The 18,028-nt window shown below is 46.5% G+C and overlaps 2 protein-coding genes across 5 annotated transcripts in view; both read right to left on the reverse strand.

Moving 5' to 3' along the window:
- The window catches only part of LOC127175222 (tripartite motif-containing protein 29), a 68,979-nt gene that overhangs the window by 36,958 nt on the left and 13,993 nt on the right, over nt 1–18,028 (reverse strand). The gene's annotated exons all lie outside the window — the stretch shown is intronic.
- The window catches only part of LOC127175360 (uncharacterized), a 33,168-nt gene that overhangs the window by 5,749 nt on the left and 9,391 nt on the right, over nt 1–18,028 (reverse strand). For 2 of the 4 annotated variants that reach the window (XR_007828978.1, XR_007828976.1), the window contains exons 4-6: nt 9,874–10,107; nt 9,618–9,774; nt 6,754–8,745 (exon numbers count right to left, since the gene is read on the reverse strand). Coding sequence is in view for 1 of the 4 variants with exons in the window: in XM_051126392.1 (XP_050982349.1) it covers nt 9,664–9,774; nt 9,874–10,107; nt 10,956–10,964 (354 nt within the window). In the remaining 3 variants the exon portion in view is untranslated. Of the gene's footprint in view, nt 1–6,753; nt 8,746–9,366; nt 9,775–9,873; nt 10,108–10,955; nt 10,980–18,028 lie in introns of those variants that run through there. The other 2 variants (XM_051126392.1, XR_007828977.1) reach the window with 2 other exon arrangements.

Raw genomic sequence — 18,028 nt, forward strand, 5'->3', positions numbered from 1 at the left:
AGACACTGAATATCAACAGATGTTAAAGATGTATGAGGAGCTTGGCAGAAAGATTCAAGCTACAAATCCCTATGCCATGTCCTCACCATCCAGCACTCTCCCACTTCCTTTTCAGATGTACTCAACTCCAGGCAGTACAGCGGACCAGATGCTCAGGAAGGAACTTCCATATCTCTCACGGAGGGAGTTTAGAGTCCATGGAGGTCAGATTGGTGACTCCACCTCTGAGATTAGCTTCAACAGCTTATGCAGACAAATTGAAGAGGGTCTGCACAAACACTTTAGTGAGAGTGAAATCATCAGAGGGGTGCTAAAAATCACTAAGCCTGGTCACTTCAAGGAGATGTTAATGGAAAAGGAGGATTTGACAGTGCAAGAACTGAAAGGACTGCTGCAGTCCCACTTAGGTGATAAGAGTAGCACTGAGCTGTTCCAAAGCTTGATGTGTGCACGGCAAGCGGAAAATGAAAATCCGCAGCAGTTTCTTTATCGTGTTATTGGCCTTAAACGTAAGATCCAGCTTGCTTCCAAACATGGCACTGCTGATATAAGGTATGATGCTAAGACCATTCAAGAAGTATTTCTCCATACTGTTTGCCAGGGCTTGGGGCCTAAGCACGGTGAGCTTCGTCGTGATTTCAAACAACTTGTTGCTTCTGGAGATGTAACTGATGATACACTTCTGAGGCAGCTTGTGAAGGTAACAAGTGAGGAAGAGGAGAGGCAGTGTCGGATTCAGTCACTTCCACGAACTAAAGTTACTCATGCTCGAAGCGCCCAGATTGAAGGAGGTCCAGAGATTAAGGCAGCAGCTGCAATGACAGAACAGACAGATAAAGAGATTCGTAACCCAAGTAGAAGCCCTGACAAATGTAGTCACTTCACTGCAACAGGCCAAGGAGAAAGAGCAGCAGTGTCAATGCATGACTAAAGCACCTGAAAAGAGTAGAAGACCAGGTTGTTGCAACTGTATCAAGCAAGGGAAAGAACAGACCTGTAGCCACTGTTTCTTTTGTGGTGAAGAGGGCCACCGGGCTGTTGGCTGCTTTAACAGAAAAAAAGGTCAGCGACAGGCCAAAGAGTACACCGTAGACAGCAGTCCCCAATTCAGAGTCATCCTGCCGTACCTATATAGTTAATGCTGGGTCATGGAAGCACATGGGTAGGACTGCAAGGAAACCACTGAAGGATTACAAATTTAAGAATCTGTTTAAAATATGCTGATCCTATGCATATTTGTTATAGGTTCCAATATAACAACTGAACTGAAAAAGGTATGTATATTGTGACAGTCTAAGAGCAGGCAGCCCAGGCCCTGAGACAGTAACCTTTTGTCTTTATGCAGTTCCTGAGCATCTGTGCCTTTTGTTTAAGCACCTATGAATTTGAATGACACTTGTATGCTAAATAGATCAAGGCTGGGAAAAATCTTTAACTGAGCTGTTTTCCTGTACCACATTTGCATGCTTTGTTTAGACTGATTCCACCTCTATGTACTCCTCCCCCTTCAAACCTATATACTCTGCTGTGCTGAGCTTTGAGAAGACGACTTTTTGAAGACTGCAGTGCAGAGCAGCGAGTATCTGAATAAAGAGAAACTTCTGCTTCAAGATATCCAAAAACGTCTCCTGGTCTCTAAGAAAAAATTCACCACAGACAAGACAACCTGAGGATTCAGGAGAAAAGACTGTCCAGTTTGTTGGGAAGATGTGTCTATTGGAAGGAGAAATTGGAGGATATCAAGTAAGCATGCTTCTCAACACTGGAGCACAAGTTAGCATTATCGATCAGGACTGGAGGAAAAAGTACCTCCCCACACATGATGTTCGGCCCTTATCTGAAATAGTGGGACCCAGTGCTGGTTTGGAGGTGTTCGCTATTAATGGGGAAGTAATTCCATTTAGCGGGTGGGTCGAAGCCACAGTAAGCTTGCCTGGACACAATGGGAATCGCTACTCCATCCAAGTGCCTTTTCTAGTCAGTCAGTTACAGTTGGAGAGGCCTCTGTTGGGGTTTAATGTGATCTCTGAGTTAATTACAGGGCCTAGCGATAGGGAAGGCATCCTTACCACCTTGCATTCTTTGATGAGTAGGACTGGGAATACACAAGACGACCTACGTGAAGTGTCAGTTGGCTTCATCCGTGCAGATAAAGTAAATGCCGACACAGCTCGTGTGCGAGTAGGGCCGCGAGATGTCATCATTCAACCTGGTCAGGTCGCCAATGTAATATGTAAGGTACCCCCTAACTTCAACAATTCTGACCTCACCGTCCTGTTTGAACCGAGTGAAGAGACCTCACCCCTAGCTCAGCTTGACCTTGGAGAAGGACTGGTTGAGGTTCACAAAAGGGGACAATCATATATAAGAGTCCCAGTTGGGAATCACACCAGGCATAATGTGACCATTCCAAAGAGAACTCTACTTGGGGAAATAGCAGCCATTGCTAAGGTAATCCAGACAGATCAAGTTGAACTGGACAACCCACAGGAGACTACTTCACCTCAGCCAACACAGCCGGAGGACGGTGACACAATGTGGCATCCTCCCGTAGATCTGAGTCACCTGAAATCAAGTGATCAAACAGTCTTGAAACAACTACTTTATGAAGAGTCTGCTGTTTTTGCACGTAATGAAAATGATATTGGGTACATCCCCAGCCTACAGATGACACTGAACTTAAAGGATGATATTCCTGTTCAGAAGGCCTACACTTCTATACTCAAGCCGCTCTTAAAGGAAGTAAAAGAGTATGTGCAGGATTTGCTTGCCAAGGGCTGGATTGTAAAATCTCGTTCACCTTATGCTGCCCCAGTAGTATGTGTCAGAAAAAAAGATGGCACACTACGAGTGTGTATAGACTACCGACAGCTCAACAGGAAGACTGTTCCTGATCGTCACCAGCTGCCCAGAATCCAGGACCTCATGAACACATTGGGTGGTTACCGCTGGTTCTCCATACTCGACCAGGGAAAGGCTTATCACCAGGGGTTCATGGCCGAAGGTTCGAGGCACCTGACAGCGTTTGTGACCCCTTGGGGCCTATTTGAGTGGGTAAGGGTACCCTTTGGCCTATCAAACGCCCCTGCTGCTTTTCAGCTGAGTATGGAAGAAATGTTAGAGTCCATCCGTGATGAGTGTTGTCTGCCCTACCTGGATAATGTTCTGTGCTTTGCCAAATCCTTCGAAGAGCATGTGGAGAAATTGCGAGTTGTGTTCAGAGTCCTTCGGCAGCATGGAGTCAAGCTGCGTCCAACGAAGTGTGAGTTGTTTAAGCAAGAGGTACGGTACTTGGGTCATCTTGTGTCGGCAGATGGAGTAAGAGTGGATACGAAAGATTTGGCGGCTGTGAGGGTACTCCGTGACAAAACACCTCAGAACGTTGGAGAAGTTCGCCATCTTGTTGGCTTCCTCAGTTACTACAGGAGTTATATTCAAGATTTTGCTAGGTTAGCTAAACCTGTTTATGAGCTGCTTCAGGCTAACACAGCAGAACATCAAACACAAGTAGGAAGAAAAAAGGAAAGGAAGAGAAGTCCACAGCTGCCATCTCGACATCCAGTCGTGTGGGAAGACAAAAGCTTGGACAGACTCATTGATATGCTTACTAGCCCACCTGTGCTTGCATACCCTGACTTTGATGCCCCGTTTGTACTGCACACTGATGCTTCAGAGCAAGGACTAGGGGCAGTGCTTTACCAGAGGCAAGAAGGGAGATTACGGGTCATTGCATATGGCTCGAGGACATTATCGCCTGCTGAGAAAAACTACAGACTTCATTCCGGCAAGTTGGAATTTTTCGCACTGAAGTGGGCGGTGTGGAAAAAGTTTCGCGACTACCGTTTCTATGCCCCGTATTTCACGATTTACACTGACAATAACCCTCTCACTTATGTGATGAGTTCCGCAAAATTAAATGCAGCAGGTTATCGTTGGGTGGGGGAACTTGCAGATTTCCGATTTGAGATCAAATACCGCCCCGGCAAGAGTAACAATGATGCAGACATGCTGTCACGTTGTCCCTTGGACATGGACCGATACATCAGCGAGTGCACAGAGGACCTGTCTCAAAGTGCTATCCAAGCAACCTGGGAGGGTAACATGATGTCCAAGAATAGTGATGTTGCCTGGGTAGCAGCTCTAAATTTGACAGCAGTAGACACAGTTACTCTCCATGATCAGTTTGCACCAGTCATCAGTCCTGATGAATTGAGTAGAGCACAGCAGGAGGATTTGATGATTGGGCCAGTGATCAAATTAAAGGAAGCTGGTAAGACAGTGACCCCTGATGTTCGGCGCATGGCAGCAAATGACACAACAAAGCTGTTAAGAGAATGGTACAAGCTGGTCCTAGAAAACAACATTCTGTATAGGAAAACAGTTCAAAGGAAACAGCTAGCACTACCTGCAAAGTATCGGCAGATGGTCCTTCAGCAGTTGCATAACCACATGAATCATGTTGGAACAGAAAAAGTATTACAGTTGGCTCGAGAGAGGTTCTACTGGCCTGGGATGTGGAGGAGTGTAGAGGAGTATGTAACCCGCCAGTGTCCATGCATAACACAAAAACAGCCTGTAACACATGGGCGTGCACCAATGGGAGGAATCACCTCAAGCACACCTCTGGAATTAGTGTGTATTGATTACTTGCACCTTGAGGCCAGTCGCGGAGGGTATGAGTACATTCTGATGGTAATCGACCACTTCACCAGATTTGCTGAGGCCTATCCCATCAGGAACAAATCTGGGAAGACTGCAGCGGAGAAAATATTCAATGACTTCATACCCCGTTTCGGATTCCCCGCAAAATTACACCATGACCAAGGGCGAGAGTTTAAAAACTCTCTATTTCACACCTTGCAGAAGCTCTCTGGGGTGGGTCGCTCTACGACTACTCCATACCACCCCCAAGGGAATCCTGTAGAGAGACTAAATCGAACCTTGCTTCAGATGCTGCGGACGCTAACGGAAAAGGACAAACAGAGCTGGAAGGAACATCTGTCGAAGGCGATCCATGCCTACAACTGCACCAAACATGAGTCGACGGGGTACTCTCCTTTCTACCTAATGTATGGTCGCCACCCGCGACTCCCCATTGATTTATTGTTTGGGCTGGTGCAGGAAGATGGATTTACCAACCCACAGGAATATGCTGAACGCTGGGCAGATCGGATGGCTGAAGCCTATAGGATTGCAGCACAGAGTAGCAAGCAGAGGAGTCTGCGTAATAAAGAATATTACGATCAAAAAGCCAGCTGCATAATTTTAAGATCTGGAGATCGTGTGTTGGTGAGGAATTTGAGTCAGAGAGGTGGACCGGGGAAGCTACGCTCGTATTGGGAGCCCACAATTTATGTGGTGAAGGAGCAGTTAGGTGACAACTTTGTATACAAAGTGCACCCTGAAAAGGATGAGCGCAAGATCAGAACACTGCACCGCAACCACCTCCTGAATGATTTACCAACACTGGAGAGTCTGGACCCAAGAAAACAGGTGGTCCCTAAAAGAGGAAATGTTGGGACAAGGGAACATCTAAAGAGAAAGGTGACACAAAGAGATGAGGTAGGAGAAGAGGAAGAGTCTAGCTCTGACGAAGGGGAAGGATACTACTGGAGGAGAGTAAATTATCCAAAAGGTCAGGATAATATCAGGATGTGAAAGAGAGGATACTGAGTGTGAGCCGTGTCAGGGAGAACTGGAAGAACTGGACACAATTGAAAGAGCTGATCTACTGAAGGCTGGCACAAGAAGGGCTTTGGGACAGTTACCGCCAGAACCAGAGTGGATACCTCATGATGCTCACCTGCCAGCAGATAACTCGCTACCTGTGGAGTGTCAAGAGCCAGAACAAGTTATGGATTCAGAAAGCGAAGGCCCACAAAAGGAGCAACCTGCATTCCAAACATTCCCTACATTAAACACAATAACAGCCAACACCATCCAATTTCTACCACTGACACCCACATCTGCACACACATGGATCGGCCATGTCAGTAATCCATATCAAGTAGTGCCAGTTACAGTTATGTTTCCAAGTTATTAAAGATATATATATATATATATATATATATATATATATACAGGGGTTGGACAATGAAACTGAAACACTGGCCAATATAGTGTTGGAGGTTTCATGGCTATATTTATGCAGCCTGGTGGCCAGTCTTTACTGATCGCACATTCCACCAATAAGAGCAGAGTGTAAAGATTGACTATGTGCACCCAATAGCTCAAACATTGTACCCTGAAGGTGGTGCCTTGTATTAGGATGATAATGCACCAATACACACAGCAAGGCTGGTGACAAGAGTGATTTGATGAACATGAAAGTAAAGTTAAACATCTCCCATGGCCTGCACAGTCACCAGATCTGAACATTATTGAGCCACTTTGGGGTGTTTTGGAGGAGCGAGTCAGGAAATGTTTTCATACACCAACATCACATAGTGACCTGGCCACTGTTCTGCGAAAGGAATGGCTCAAAATCCTTCTGGCTACTGTGCAGGACTTGTATTTGTCATTCCCAAGATGAAATAATGCTGTATTGGCTGCAAAAGGAGGCCAAACACCATACTAATTGTGGTCTAAACCCAGGTGTTTCAGTTTCACTGTCCAACCCCTGTATATATATATATATATATATATATACATAATAGTGAATAAGAAAAGTTAAGAGTTTCACCTTCTGTGGTGGGGAGAGTGTGAGACCCCAATTGTTGGTCATTCACAATTGATGACACTAACGTTGTTTTTGCATGTGTAAATGCATTAAAAGAATGGTGGTTCCACTAGACCAATAGAGGGCGCTATGTGAGTGCAGTGTGTTGCAAGTCGTCTGCTGAGCTGCTGGTTATAACCCAGCAAGACGAGAGCTGATCACACGCACATTGTTGTCCTGTCTTTATTCCACCATTCTACAGGTTAGTCAACTGTTTAATGTATCAGTCTTGATGGATGTTTAAAGAACAGGGGCCGGTTGCATAAAAGGTTTAGACTAGTCTTAAAAATTTAGTCAGCTAATTTTTCTTTAAGACTGGTAATAATTTATTTAAAAACAGTTACTGAAAAATGTAAATTAGTCTAAGCTGAATCCAAAAAATAATAATGATTACCCTTTGGTTAACTGCTAGTTAGTCAGACAAATAGTTAAGACACTGTCTTAACATCGAGGCTAAGTTTATGCAACTGGCCCCAGATGTTAGTGCATATCAAGTGCTTTAAATCGATTCCTTTTGATAAAGTTTTGCATGTTTAATTGTTGATTGAAATCGCGATGTTAACCCGCGATTGGAGATGTATGCTCTGTTATAGTGTATACTGAAGGTGAATATTCTTGAATAAGTTCTTGATTAACAGTTCCTACAATGTTTAGTTTAGTAATGCATGTGAGCAATCTAAAATGGGTAAAACATTCAGAGAATGTTATATTTGTGTATGTATTTGGCACGGTTGAATTAAGGAAAAACTCAAGAGTCGTGACACAGAATAGCATGTGAATATACAAATCAGCGATTGGCTGATGGACAGATCTTCATGAATAAGTTGCATATTCACAAGAAAGAGACTGAAACAGTGGACATTTGCATAAAAAACAATTTATTGTTACATTCTACTCTATATCTGTTATTGATTGTTCTAATGTGAACATTTTGGAAAAATATGTAACCCAGCAAGACAAGAGCTGATCACACGCACATTGTTGTCCTGTCTTTATTCCACCATTCTACAGATGTTGCTGGGAACACTTAACTCTCAGCTGATACAGTCCTGTACCCGCTACACATACAAAGGCATAATGAACACTAAGCTTGCACTTTAACATGTATAGATATACACAAATTCAAAACATTTTTATCTGCATTGCATTTATTTAACATTTAATGGTCTAGGAACAGTACAACCATTAACACAACAATATGATCAACAACAGTAGTAAGGTAGCTAGAAAATAAGACTACTAACAATTGATAATAATTATAAAAAAAGCCACTAACATTCATTGAGAAAGAAGCTGGCTGTTCACAAAGTGCTGTATCCAAGCATGTTAACAGCAAGTTGAGTGAAAGGAAAAAGTGTGGAAGAAAAAGATGCACAAACAACCGAAAGAACCGCAGTCTTGAGAGGCTTGTCAAGCAAAATCGATTCAAGAATTTAGGTGAACTTCACAAGGAATGGACTGAGCCTGGGGTCAAGGCATCAAGAGCCACCACACACAGACGTGTCAAGGAATTTGGTTACAGTTGTATTCCTCTCGTTAAGCCACTCCTGAACCACACACAATGTCAGAGGCGTCTTTCCTGGGCTAAGGAGAAGAAGAAATTGACTGTTGCCCAATGGTCCAAAGTCCCCTTTTCAGATGAGAGCAAGTTTTGTATTTCATTTGGAAACCAAGGTCCTAGAGTCTGGAGGAAGGGTGGAGAAGCTCATAGCCCAAGTTGCTTGAAGTCCAGTGTTAAGTTTTCACAGTCTTTGATGATTTGCGGTGCAATGTCATCTGCTGGCGTTGTTCTACTGTGTTTTTTGAAAACCAAGTCACTGCACCCGTTTACCAAGAAATTTTAGAGCACTTCATGCTTCCTTCTGCTGACCAGCTTTTTAAAGATGCTGATTTCATTTTCCAGCAGGATTTGGCACCTGCCCACACTGCCAAAAGCACCAAAAGTTGGTTAAATGACCATGGTGTTGGTGTGCTTGACTGGCCAGCAAACCCACCAGACCTGAAACCTTTAGAGAATCTATGGGGTACTGTCAAGAGGAAAATGAGAAACAAGAGACCAAAAAATGCAGATGAGCTGAAGGCCTGAAACCTGGGCTTCCATACCACCTCAGCAGTGCCACAGACTGATCACCTCCATGCCACGCCGAATTGAGGCAGTAATTAAAGCCAAAGGAGCCCCTACCAAGTATTGAGTACATATACAGTAAATGAACATACTTTTCAGAAGGCCAACAATTCACAAAAAATGTTTTTTTTTATTGGTCTTATGAAGTATTCTAATTTGTTGAGATAATGAATTGGTGGGTTTTTGTTAAATGCAAGACAAAATCATCACAATTAAAAGAATCGAAGACTTAAACTACTTCAGTCTGTGTGCACTGAATTTATTTAATACACAAGTTTCATTGGATTTCAGAATCAGAATGCAAATTATTTTTATGGAGTACTGTCATCAAAAATAACATTTAAAGCTAAACACAAATGTATAAACAGACAGACTAATGGATAAAACCTGCTATCATTACTATAAAGCATAAATTTGATTTAAACAACAGGTCTGCATAATATTCACATATGCAGTTCATAGGGGACATATTATATTTGCCCTACAGTTACAGCATGAAATATTATTTAAACCCATAATATTTTACATTTACCTATTTTCTCGCAAATGCACGTTTATATCTTGTAAATCTGTTGTAAATCTAAACTGGTAGGTGGAAAACAAGCTAATGCACATTCAAAAAATCTCAGCACTTCAGGCGTATATGGCAGATTATGTAGAATTGTTGATGGAGCTGATAAAATGCTTATAATTATCATTTGGACTCATCCTTCTTAAAAATTAGTTATATATGATTCATATTTCTAAATGGCTTTTGCAAGTGTTTTCTTTTACCTTTCTTTGATATTTTGTCCATGTGCTCTCCACAGAGTGTGGCCAGTTAGTTTTTCAGCTCTGAGAGAGATTTCTCTACTTTCTCAAATGTCAGGAGGTCATTAACATCTCTGGGTGAAGTTGTGCACACATATGCTCTAGATTGAGAAGAGTAATTCTGAAATTGGAAGAAAAACCAATATAGGATCAATAACACTGTCAGCATTTCATTTAAAGAAAAAAAAAAAAAGCCTTTTCTAGATTATACTTTTTATACCTGAAAGAAATGAATGTGATCCTCTGTATGTAAAATCAGCTTCAGTTTATCATTCTCCCGTTCCAGATTACTGATCTCCTGCTCCAGTTTCTGTATGTAATCATTGATCTGTACTATCTCCTCATCCTCCTTAGTGCTGATCAGTTCTCTCACCTCAGCTCGTCTGTCCTGAATGAAGCGGATGAGCTCACTGAAGATCATGTCATTGTGCTCCACTGCTGCCTGTGCAGAGCGCTGTCAACACAATGTTTTGATGCTGAAATGCTTCCTTTAATCCATACTTATCCTTAATAAGCAGAGTGAACTATAAAATAAGCCATGTTTTAGTTGTTTCCTAAAGAGTCTGACACAATCTGTAAGGTCAAAATGATTTGATGAACAGATGCTGTTTTGCTTTCACTGCTCAGAAATGACTTTTGAAATGAATATGAATATTATACAGATAATCTGCCACTACTGCACTACTCAGACAATACTTATTCAAACAAATAGTAAACCGTATTATTTATTTTAATTAAGGTTATCTACACTTTTAGAGTGTGGAAATACATAATACACTGTTAGAAATCGCTGTAGATTTAGCAGCACAGTATTGTAAAAACCTACAGTACAATACCACATGTATACATTACAGTAAAATACTGAAATTTATATTGCATTCTGGGTAATTTTGACTTGGCGGGAATATTTTACAGTATATTTTAGTGTTGCTGTAACCATAGGCGGATTAACCATATGGGCAATTGGGCAGGTGCCCAGGGGCACCACGTTCAGGGGGGGCACCACGCAAATAATTTTTCTTGTGTAAGACAAGCAATGTATTCTCATATACAAGCGATGTATTCTCAAATGTCTATCTAGCCATGGCCTATACCCTTTCGCCAGAACGTAGTCTACCCTGAAAGTTTTGTTAAAAGTTTTTTTTTGTTTGTTTCCTCCTGCGTAAATGCGCGGTCTATTGGCGGATGTACACATACTAGGTGAACCTGCGCGCTTTCGTTTCGACGCCCATATATTATGAACAGATTCTAGGAGCATGGTGTGCGGTGTGGCGCAATTCTCTGCAACTGTAATGGAACTACCTTACTCATAGATGTGTGAATCTGAATCTGCTACGGAGCGTCAGCTTTGGGTTTTCATGTTGTAGTTTGTAGCTGTTGGCAATCAAGAAAGAGTGTTAACCAGTTTGTAAGTTTAATTTTCAGTTCAAATCCTCACAAAACTATGTACCTATATACAGTTCTTAACAAATTTATTATACCTCCAGTTACCACCTGTTATTATACCAACTATTTTTTGACACAAAAAATGATATTGTCATTTATTAGGCAAACGACGTAGCTGGCAACGTGTCTGCCTCTCCCACTATCCAGTACGGTTGTGACAGTGAGGCAGAGTTTTCCCTCTTTTCCTCGCTTTTATTAGCTTTTGTTCGCTTTTAAATAGCTTGTAAATGCCTGTGCATTGCAAATGTGCAAATGCGAATTTTACTTTCACTTTAGAATTAGCGCCAATTCGGCGTCAAAAGATTTAATTGATAACAACAAAACCATCGTATAGAACCGAGAAATACAGATATAGAAATAAATGAAAATAGAAATAAATAAATATTTGATTTTTATTTTATATGGCCTCCTTTGGCCTTGATAAAAGCATGCATTCTTGCTAGCATAATTTTTATGCACTTTTCCACAGTCTCAGTTGTTACTGATTGTTACTGGCTTCCAAATAGTTTCTAGTTGTTCCCGAAGACTTGCTTTTGATTAAACTTTTGTGCAATATATCGTTGAATCCATTCAGTCCCAATAAAAGCTAAATGTATTTTATCGTTTGAAACACTACTGTGACTAAAGATCTTACACTAATCATTAACAAACATAACATTGGTTATCACCAATTACTTAGTTTAGGACAGCTGTGGCACAAAACTTACATTGGGTGGTGGTATAATAAATTTGTTACGCACAGTATATGTAATTGCAAACAAGACCATGCACTTTTTTACACCTTTCTTTTAAAGCAGTAAAACGTTCAAAAAAATATTTTGTAAATTAAATATAAGTGAATGAAAAATGAGCTGAGGACAACAATGGCACTATAGGTGTCATTTCCCAGGGGCACCAAGTGTCTTAATCCGCCACTGGCTGTAACCTTGCTGTAGCCCGACTGTAAAATGCTGGGCAATAATACAGGACTGCTGTAAATAGCGCGCCACCTGTCGTCATATCACACAGCCAGAAGCTGCTGTTGACCGGAGAAAAACAGAACGTCTAGGTTACGTACGTAACCCTCGTTCCCTGAAGGATGTAACGGAGACGTTACATATGGGAACTCGCTTGAGAGTCCAATCATCTCCAAGCCTTATTCAAAAGGCCAATGAACATTCATGAACATTGGCGAGTGGTATTTGCATGCCGAGCCACTCCCCCGTACATACGGGTATATAAGATGGCGGCGTGCAACCACTCATTCAGGCTTTTGCTGAGGAGCCGAGCTGCAGCCCGGCGTCAGCGCGACGTAAGGTCGTGGCAGGGGATGTAACGTCTCCGTTCCCTCCTTCAGGGAATGAGGGTTACGTACGTAACCTAGACGTTCCCCTTCAGTCGTTTCACTACGACGTTACATATGGGAACAGACCCATGGAACAGGCCACGAACCAGACGTCGCGTTACACAACACACCGCGTGCCGACAGGCGGACGTGTCAGCAGACGGATATGAGCGTAACCTTCCCAACGCCCTGGGGGCCAATAGGGGGCCCCACAGGGATGCCAGTTGTACTGAAGCAGTAGTTGGGGGGGCGGAGCACATGAAATCTCTACATGTGGAACACAAGAAATTCAATATATCCATAGATTTTAGGGATATATGAGGAAACATCGGCCTTCTGGCTGACCGTGGAAAAATACTGAAACATGTTGCCACAACCTGCTGGGCGAAGGAGACCCAACCGGAGCACAGTCAAGCACTACTCCGCACTTGGCCTGACTGCGGGGCATGGAGGACCCAGGTTCGCCGGAGGGAACAACTGAGGGAAATAGCGCACGGATCCATTAGGAATGGCGCAGCAAGCCGACACCAGCCGGACTCCCGCTCGCCTGTGATGTCTATGTTAAGACACGGAGGATACTGCTTCTACGCGAAGGTTGTAGAACCTGGCGAAGGTATTAGGTGTCGCCCAACCCGCAGCTCTACAGATATCTGCTAGTGAGGTGCCATGAGCCAACGCATAGGATGAGGCAAAACTCCGTGTGGAGTGGGCCCGAACACCTAAGGGGCATGGCTCTCCCTGGTTTTGGTACGACAGGGAGATGGCATCTACCACCCAATGGGCCAACCTCTGTTTGGAGACAGCATTCCCTTTCTGCTGACCTCCAAAGCAGACGAAGAGCTGCTCGGTGCGTCTGAAGTGCCGAGTGCGGTCCACGTATATACGCAGAGCGCGAACTGGACACAGCAGCGCAGAGGCTGGGTCTGCCTCCTCCAGGGGCAGAGCTTGCAGGTTCACCACCTGATCGCGGAAAGGCGTGGTGGGAACCTTGGGCACGTAACCGGGCCGGGGTCTCAGGATGATGTGTGAGAATCGCCGGGCCCGAATTCCAGGCACGCTTCGTCGACAGAGAAGGCTTGTAGGTCCCCTACCCTCTTGATGGAGGCCAGTGCGGTCAGGAGCGCTGTCTTAAGTGACAGATATTTTAGCTCAACCGACGCAAGTGGCTCAAATGGGGCCTCCCGCAGGCCCTGGAGGTCGACGGAGAGGTCCCAAGAGGGTATGGGGTGCGGTCTGGGGGGATTAACCCTTCTCGCACCCCTCAGGAACCTCACAATGAGTTGGTGCTTACCTAGGGATGTTCCATCCACTGCATCGTGGTACGCTGCAATGGCAGCAACGTACACTTTGAGAGTTGAAGGGGACAGCAACGTACACTTTGAGAGTTGAAGGGGACAGCCTGCGCTCCAACTTTTCTTGCAGGAAGGAAAGCACTACTGCAATCGTACATCTCTGTGGGTCCTCCCCGCGAGAGGAACACCAGTCGACGAACAGACCCCACCTCAGCGCATAAGCCTGCCTTGTAGAGGGGGCTCTGGACTGAGTGATAGTTTCTATCACGGCCTGTGGAAGGCCGGAGAGGTCTGACGCGTCCTGTCCAGGAACCAGACGTGCAGGTTCCACAGGTCGGGGCGCGGGTGCCAAATTGTGCCCATCCCCTGAGAAAGAAGGTCTCTCCTCAAGGGGATTTTCCAGGGAGGGGCTGCCGCGAGGGAAATGAGTTCTGGAAACCAGGTCCGGGTGGGCCAGTATGGCGCAACCAGCAGAACCTGCTCCTCGTCCTCCCTGATCTTGCACAGTGTGCAAGGAGGCTCACTGGGGGAAAGGCGTACTTGGGCCCCGGAGGCCAGCTGTGTGCCAGTGCGTCCCTGCCGAGGGGAGCCTCGTCGAGGGAGTAAAAGAGCTGGCAATGGGAGGATTCGGGGGGAAGCAAACAGATCTATCTGGGCCTCTCCGAAATGGCTCCAAATCAGCTGGACTGTCTCGGGGTGGAGTCGCCATTCTCCAGGATGGGTGGACTGCCGTGAGAGCTGGTCGGCTGCACGGTTGAGTTCTCTTGGAATGTGAACGGCACGTAGCGTTTTTAGCCACGTCTGACTCCATAGGAGCAGATGGCGGGCGAGTTGTGACATGCGACGGGAGCGTAGACCACCCTGACGGTTGATGTAGGCTACAGTCGCCGTGCTGTCGGTACGAACAAGCACGTGCTTGTGACGCAACGTCAGTCGGAAGTGACGAAGGGCCAGAAGCACAGCCAACAACTCTAGGCAATTGATATGCCATTGCAGTCGAGGTCCTGTCCAGGAGCCCGATGCTGCTTGCCCGTTGCATACAGCACCCCAAACCGTGGAAGAGGCATCCGTGTATACCACAAGATGCCTGGAGACTTGTCCCAGGGGGACTCCGGCCTGAAGGATGGCCGGGTCTGACCACGGGCTGAACAGGCGGCGACACTGCAGGGAAACGCCAATCTGGAGTGTGCCACGGTGCCATGCCCATCTCGGGACTCAATCGTGTAACCAGCGCTGAAGCGGTCTCATATGAAGCAAGCCGAGCGGCGTCACTGTGGCTGCGGCTGCCATATGCCCCAGGAGCCTCTGAAATGTTTTGAGAGGGACCGCTGTTTTGTGTCTGAATGACTCCAGACACTTCAGCACCGACTGCGCGCTCCACAGCTCCAGCTCCACACCGAGAAAAGAGATCCTCTGCACTGGAGAGAGTTTGCTCTTCTCTCGGTTGACCTGAAGGCCCAGATGGCTGAGGTGCCGGAGCACCAAGTCCCTTTGTTCGCACAACAGATCTCGCGAGTGAGCTATGAGAAGCCAGTCGTCGAGATAGTTGAGGATGCGAATGCCCGTCTGCCAAAGAGGGGACAGGGCAGCCTCCGCGACTTTCGTAAAGACACGGGGAGAGAGGGAGAGGCCAAATGGAAGCACTTTGTACTTCCATTAGAAGAGTGCGGGGCTCGCCAAGTCCTCACCAGCTCCTCATGCACCTCCGGGAAGAAAGGCACTGGGGGAGAGCGCGGCGGCGCCGCGGGAGCCCTCCCCAGAAACCAATCATCCAGCCTAGAGGGATCGGCCGGAGGTGTTTTGGGCACCTCCAGATCGATCTCCTTGGCGGCTCGGAGGAGCATAGCCGACAGTTCAGCATCCGTCTCAGACGGGGCGGCAACCGCAGAGGGGTACCGATCCGCCGAGTCGTCAGCCTCACCGCCTGGCTCTCCCTCTGATGTTGCAGCAGACATCTCGACCTCCTGGGGAGCGCCAAAGGAGACACCCAGCCCGCTGTATGGGGAGGTGTACTGCTCTGGCAGCTCAACGGGACCGCGCAGTGACACAGAAGTCCGCGGGGCTTTAGGGGCTGACGGAGCATTCTGTACGGTCACCTGAATGTCCCCCAAGTGCCTTGCCGCGGTAGCCGAAAAACCTTGACGGCTCAACGACTTACCGCGGGAAGACGACAACGGGTGCCTACTCATGAATGAGCGGCGGGACTTTAACGCGGCCATGGACATACGTTCGCAATGAACGCATGTACCATCCTTGAACGCTGCCTCAGCGTGCTCTCGGCCCAGGCACGTGAGACAGTGATCATGTCCGTCCACAGAAGCGAGGAAACTACCGCACCCGGAAGCGCACGGCCGGAGAGACATACCGGGAAGATGCCCTCGACAGCCGTGAGAAATTCACTCTTTTGAAATCCCGGTCCGCCCAGGGAGGAACTGCGGCACAACTGTGCACTCAAACGGGGAGCTCGCTGGAATGCGGGAGGCGTTGATGCTGTGAAAACGGCAGCCCGCAGGATTATGCTGGCGGCTGCCAAACGCTCTTTTAGATAAGCTCTTTCAGTAGTTCGGCAGCACGCCAGCAGAGAGAGTGTGAACTCAGGAACTCTTTTTTTTCTCTTGACTTGGTAGACGAGGCTCCAAAGCAAAAAGTCTGAATGAGTGGTTGCACGCCGCCATCTTATATACCCGTATGTACGGGGGAGTGGCTCGGCATGCAAATACCACTCGCCAATGTTCATGAATGTTCATTGGCCTTTTGAATAAGGCTTGGAGATGATTGGACTCTCAAGCGAGTTCCCATATGTAACGTCGTAGTGAAACGTCTCAAGAGCTTGCGCTTCGACATCGGGATGTCGTCCTAGCTCATCTCAGATCTCTGGGGTTGAGACTCAACGCCAAGAAAAGCGTTCTCTCTCCTGCCCAGAGAACAACGTATTTGGGGGTTGTATGGGACTCGATTACAGTGCAGGCACAACTGTCTCCTGCGCGGGTCGAATCCATTCTAAACACCCTAAAGAATATCAAGCTAGGTCAGAAAGTTACTCTTCATTACTTTCAAAGAGTTTTAGGTCTCATGGCAGCTGCATCCACGGTGATACCTTTGGGTCTTCTGCACATGAGACCGTTTCAGTTGTGGCTCAGGGCCAGGGGATTTCATCCAAGGGCCAATCCCCAGAGGCAAATAAGGGTTACGCGCCAGGGGCTTCGTACCCTTTCTATGTGGTTCAGGCCCCGGTTTCTGACTTTGGGTCCCACTCTAGGTCCGTGTTGTTGTCGCAAGATGCTAACGACAGACGCCTCCCTCACGGGCTGGGGTGCGGTCTTGAATGGCCGTCCAGCCCAAGGGATCTGGAGAGGTCATCATCTCAACTGGCACATCAATTGCCTCGAAATGATGGCTGTATTTCAGGCCCTGAAATACTTCCTCCAGCAGTTAAGAGGCTACCATGTCCTAGTGCGGGTGGACAGCACAGTGGTGGTCTCTTACATAAATCGCCAGGGCGGACTGCGTTCGCGCCGCCTGAACAGGTTAGCGCAGCAGATTCTGCTTTGGGCACAGGACAAGTTCCTGTCCCTCAGAGGGATTTATATTCCGGGGCATATGAATATGGGAGCAAACTTTCTGTCCAGACAAGCTGTGACACACGGGGAATGGAAACTCCACCCCGAAGTAGTCAGTCAAATCTGGGAAAGATTTTACGAAGCAGAGGTGGACCTCTTTGCTTCACAGGAGACAGCACAATGTCCCCTCTACTTCTCTCTGACTCCTCCAGCTCCCCTGGGTCTGGACGCGATGGCCCATATGTGGCCCAGACTGCATCTTTACGCATTTCCCCCGATTGCTCTGCTCCCGGGAGTCCTAGCCAAGGTCCGTCAACAGGGGTCTCGCCTCTTATTGATAGCGCCCCGTTGGCCGACCAGAGTATGGTTCTCAGATCTAACATCCCTCCTCGACGGCTTGCCGTGGGCGATTCCGGTCAGGAGAGATCTCCTATCTCAGGCGCAAGGGACAATATTTCATCCCCGGCCCGAGCTCTGGAACCTTCATGTCTGGCCCCTGAGGGGGACCAACTAAGAGATGCTGGGCTTCCAGCTGATGTTGTAGAGACTATTCTGAGTGCTAGGGCTCCCTCCACTAGAAGAACTTATGCCCTCAAATGGCGTGTCTTTGAAAGTTGGTGTGTGACACACCATGCAGACCCAGTTCACTGCCAAGTTGTTTCAGTGCTGGAGTTCCTGCAAGAGAAATTGTCCTCAGGAACATCTCCTGGTTTTCTCAGAGTCTATGTGGCCACCATTTCAGCTTGCCACACT

This window comes from Labeo rohita, chromosome 13 (assembly GCF_022985175.1).
Source record: "Labeo rohita strain BAU-BD-2019 chromosome 13, IGBB_LRoh.1.0, whole genome shotgun sequence".
NCBI lineage: Eukaryota > Metazoa > Chordata > Actinopteri > Cypriniformes > Cyprinidae > Labeo > Labeo rohita.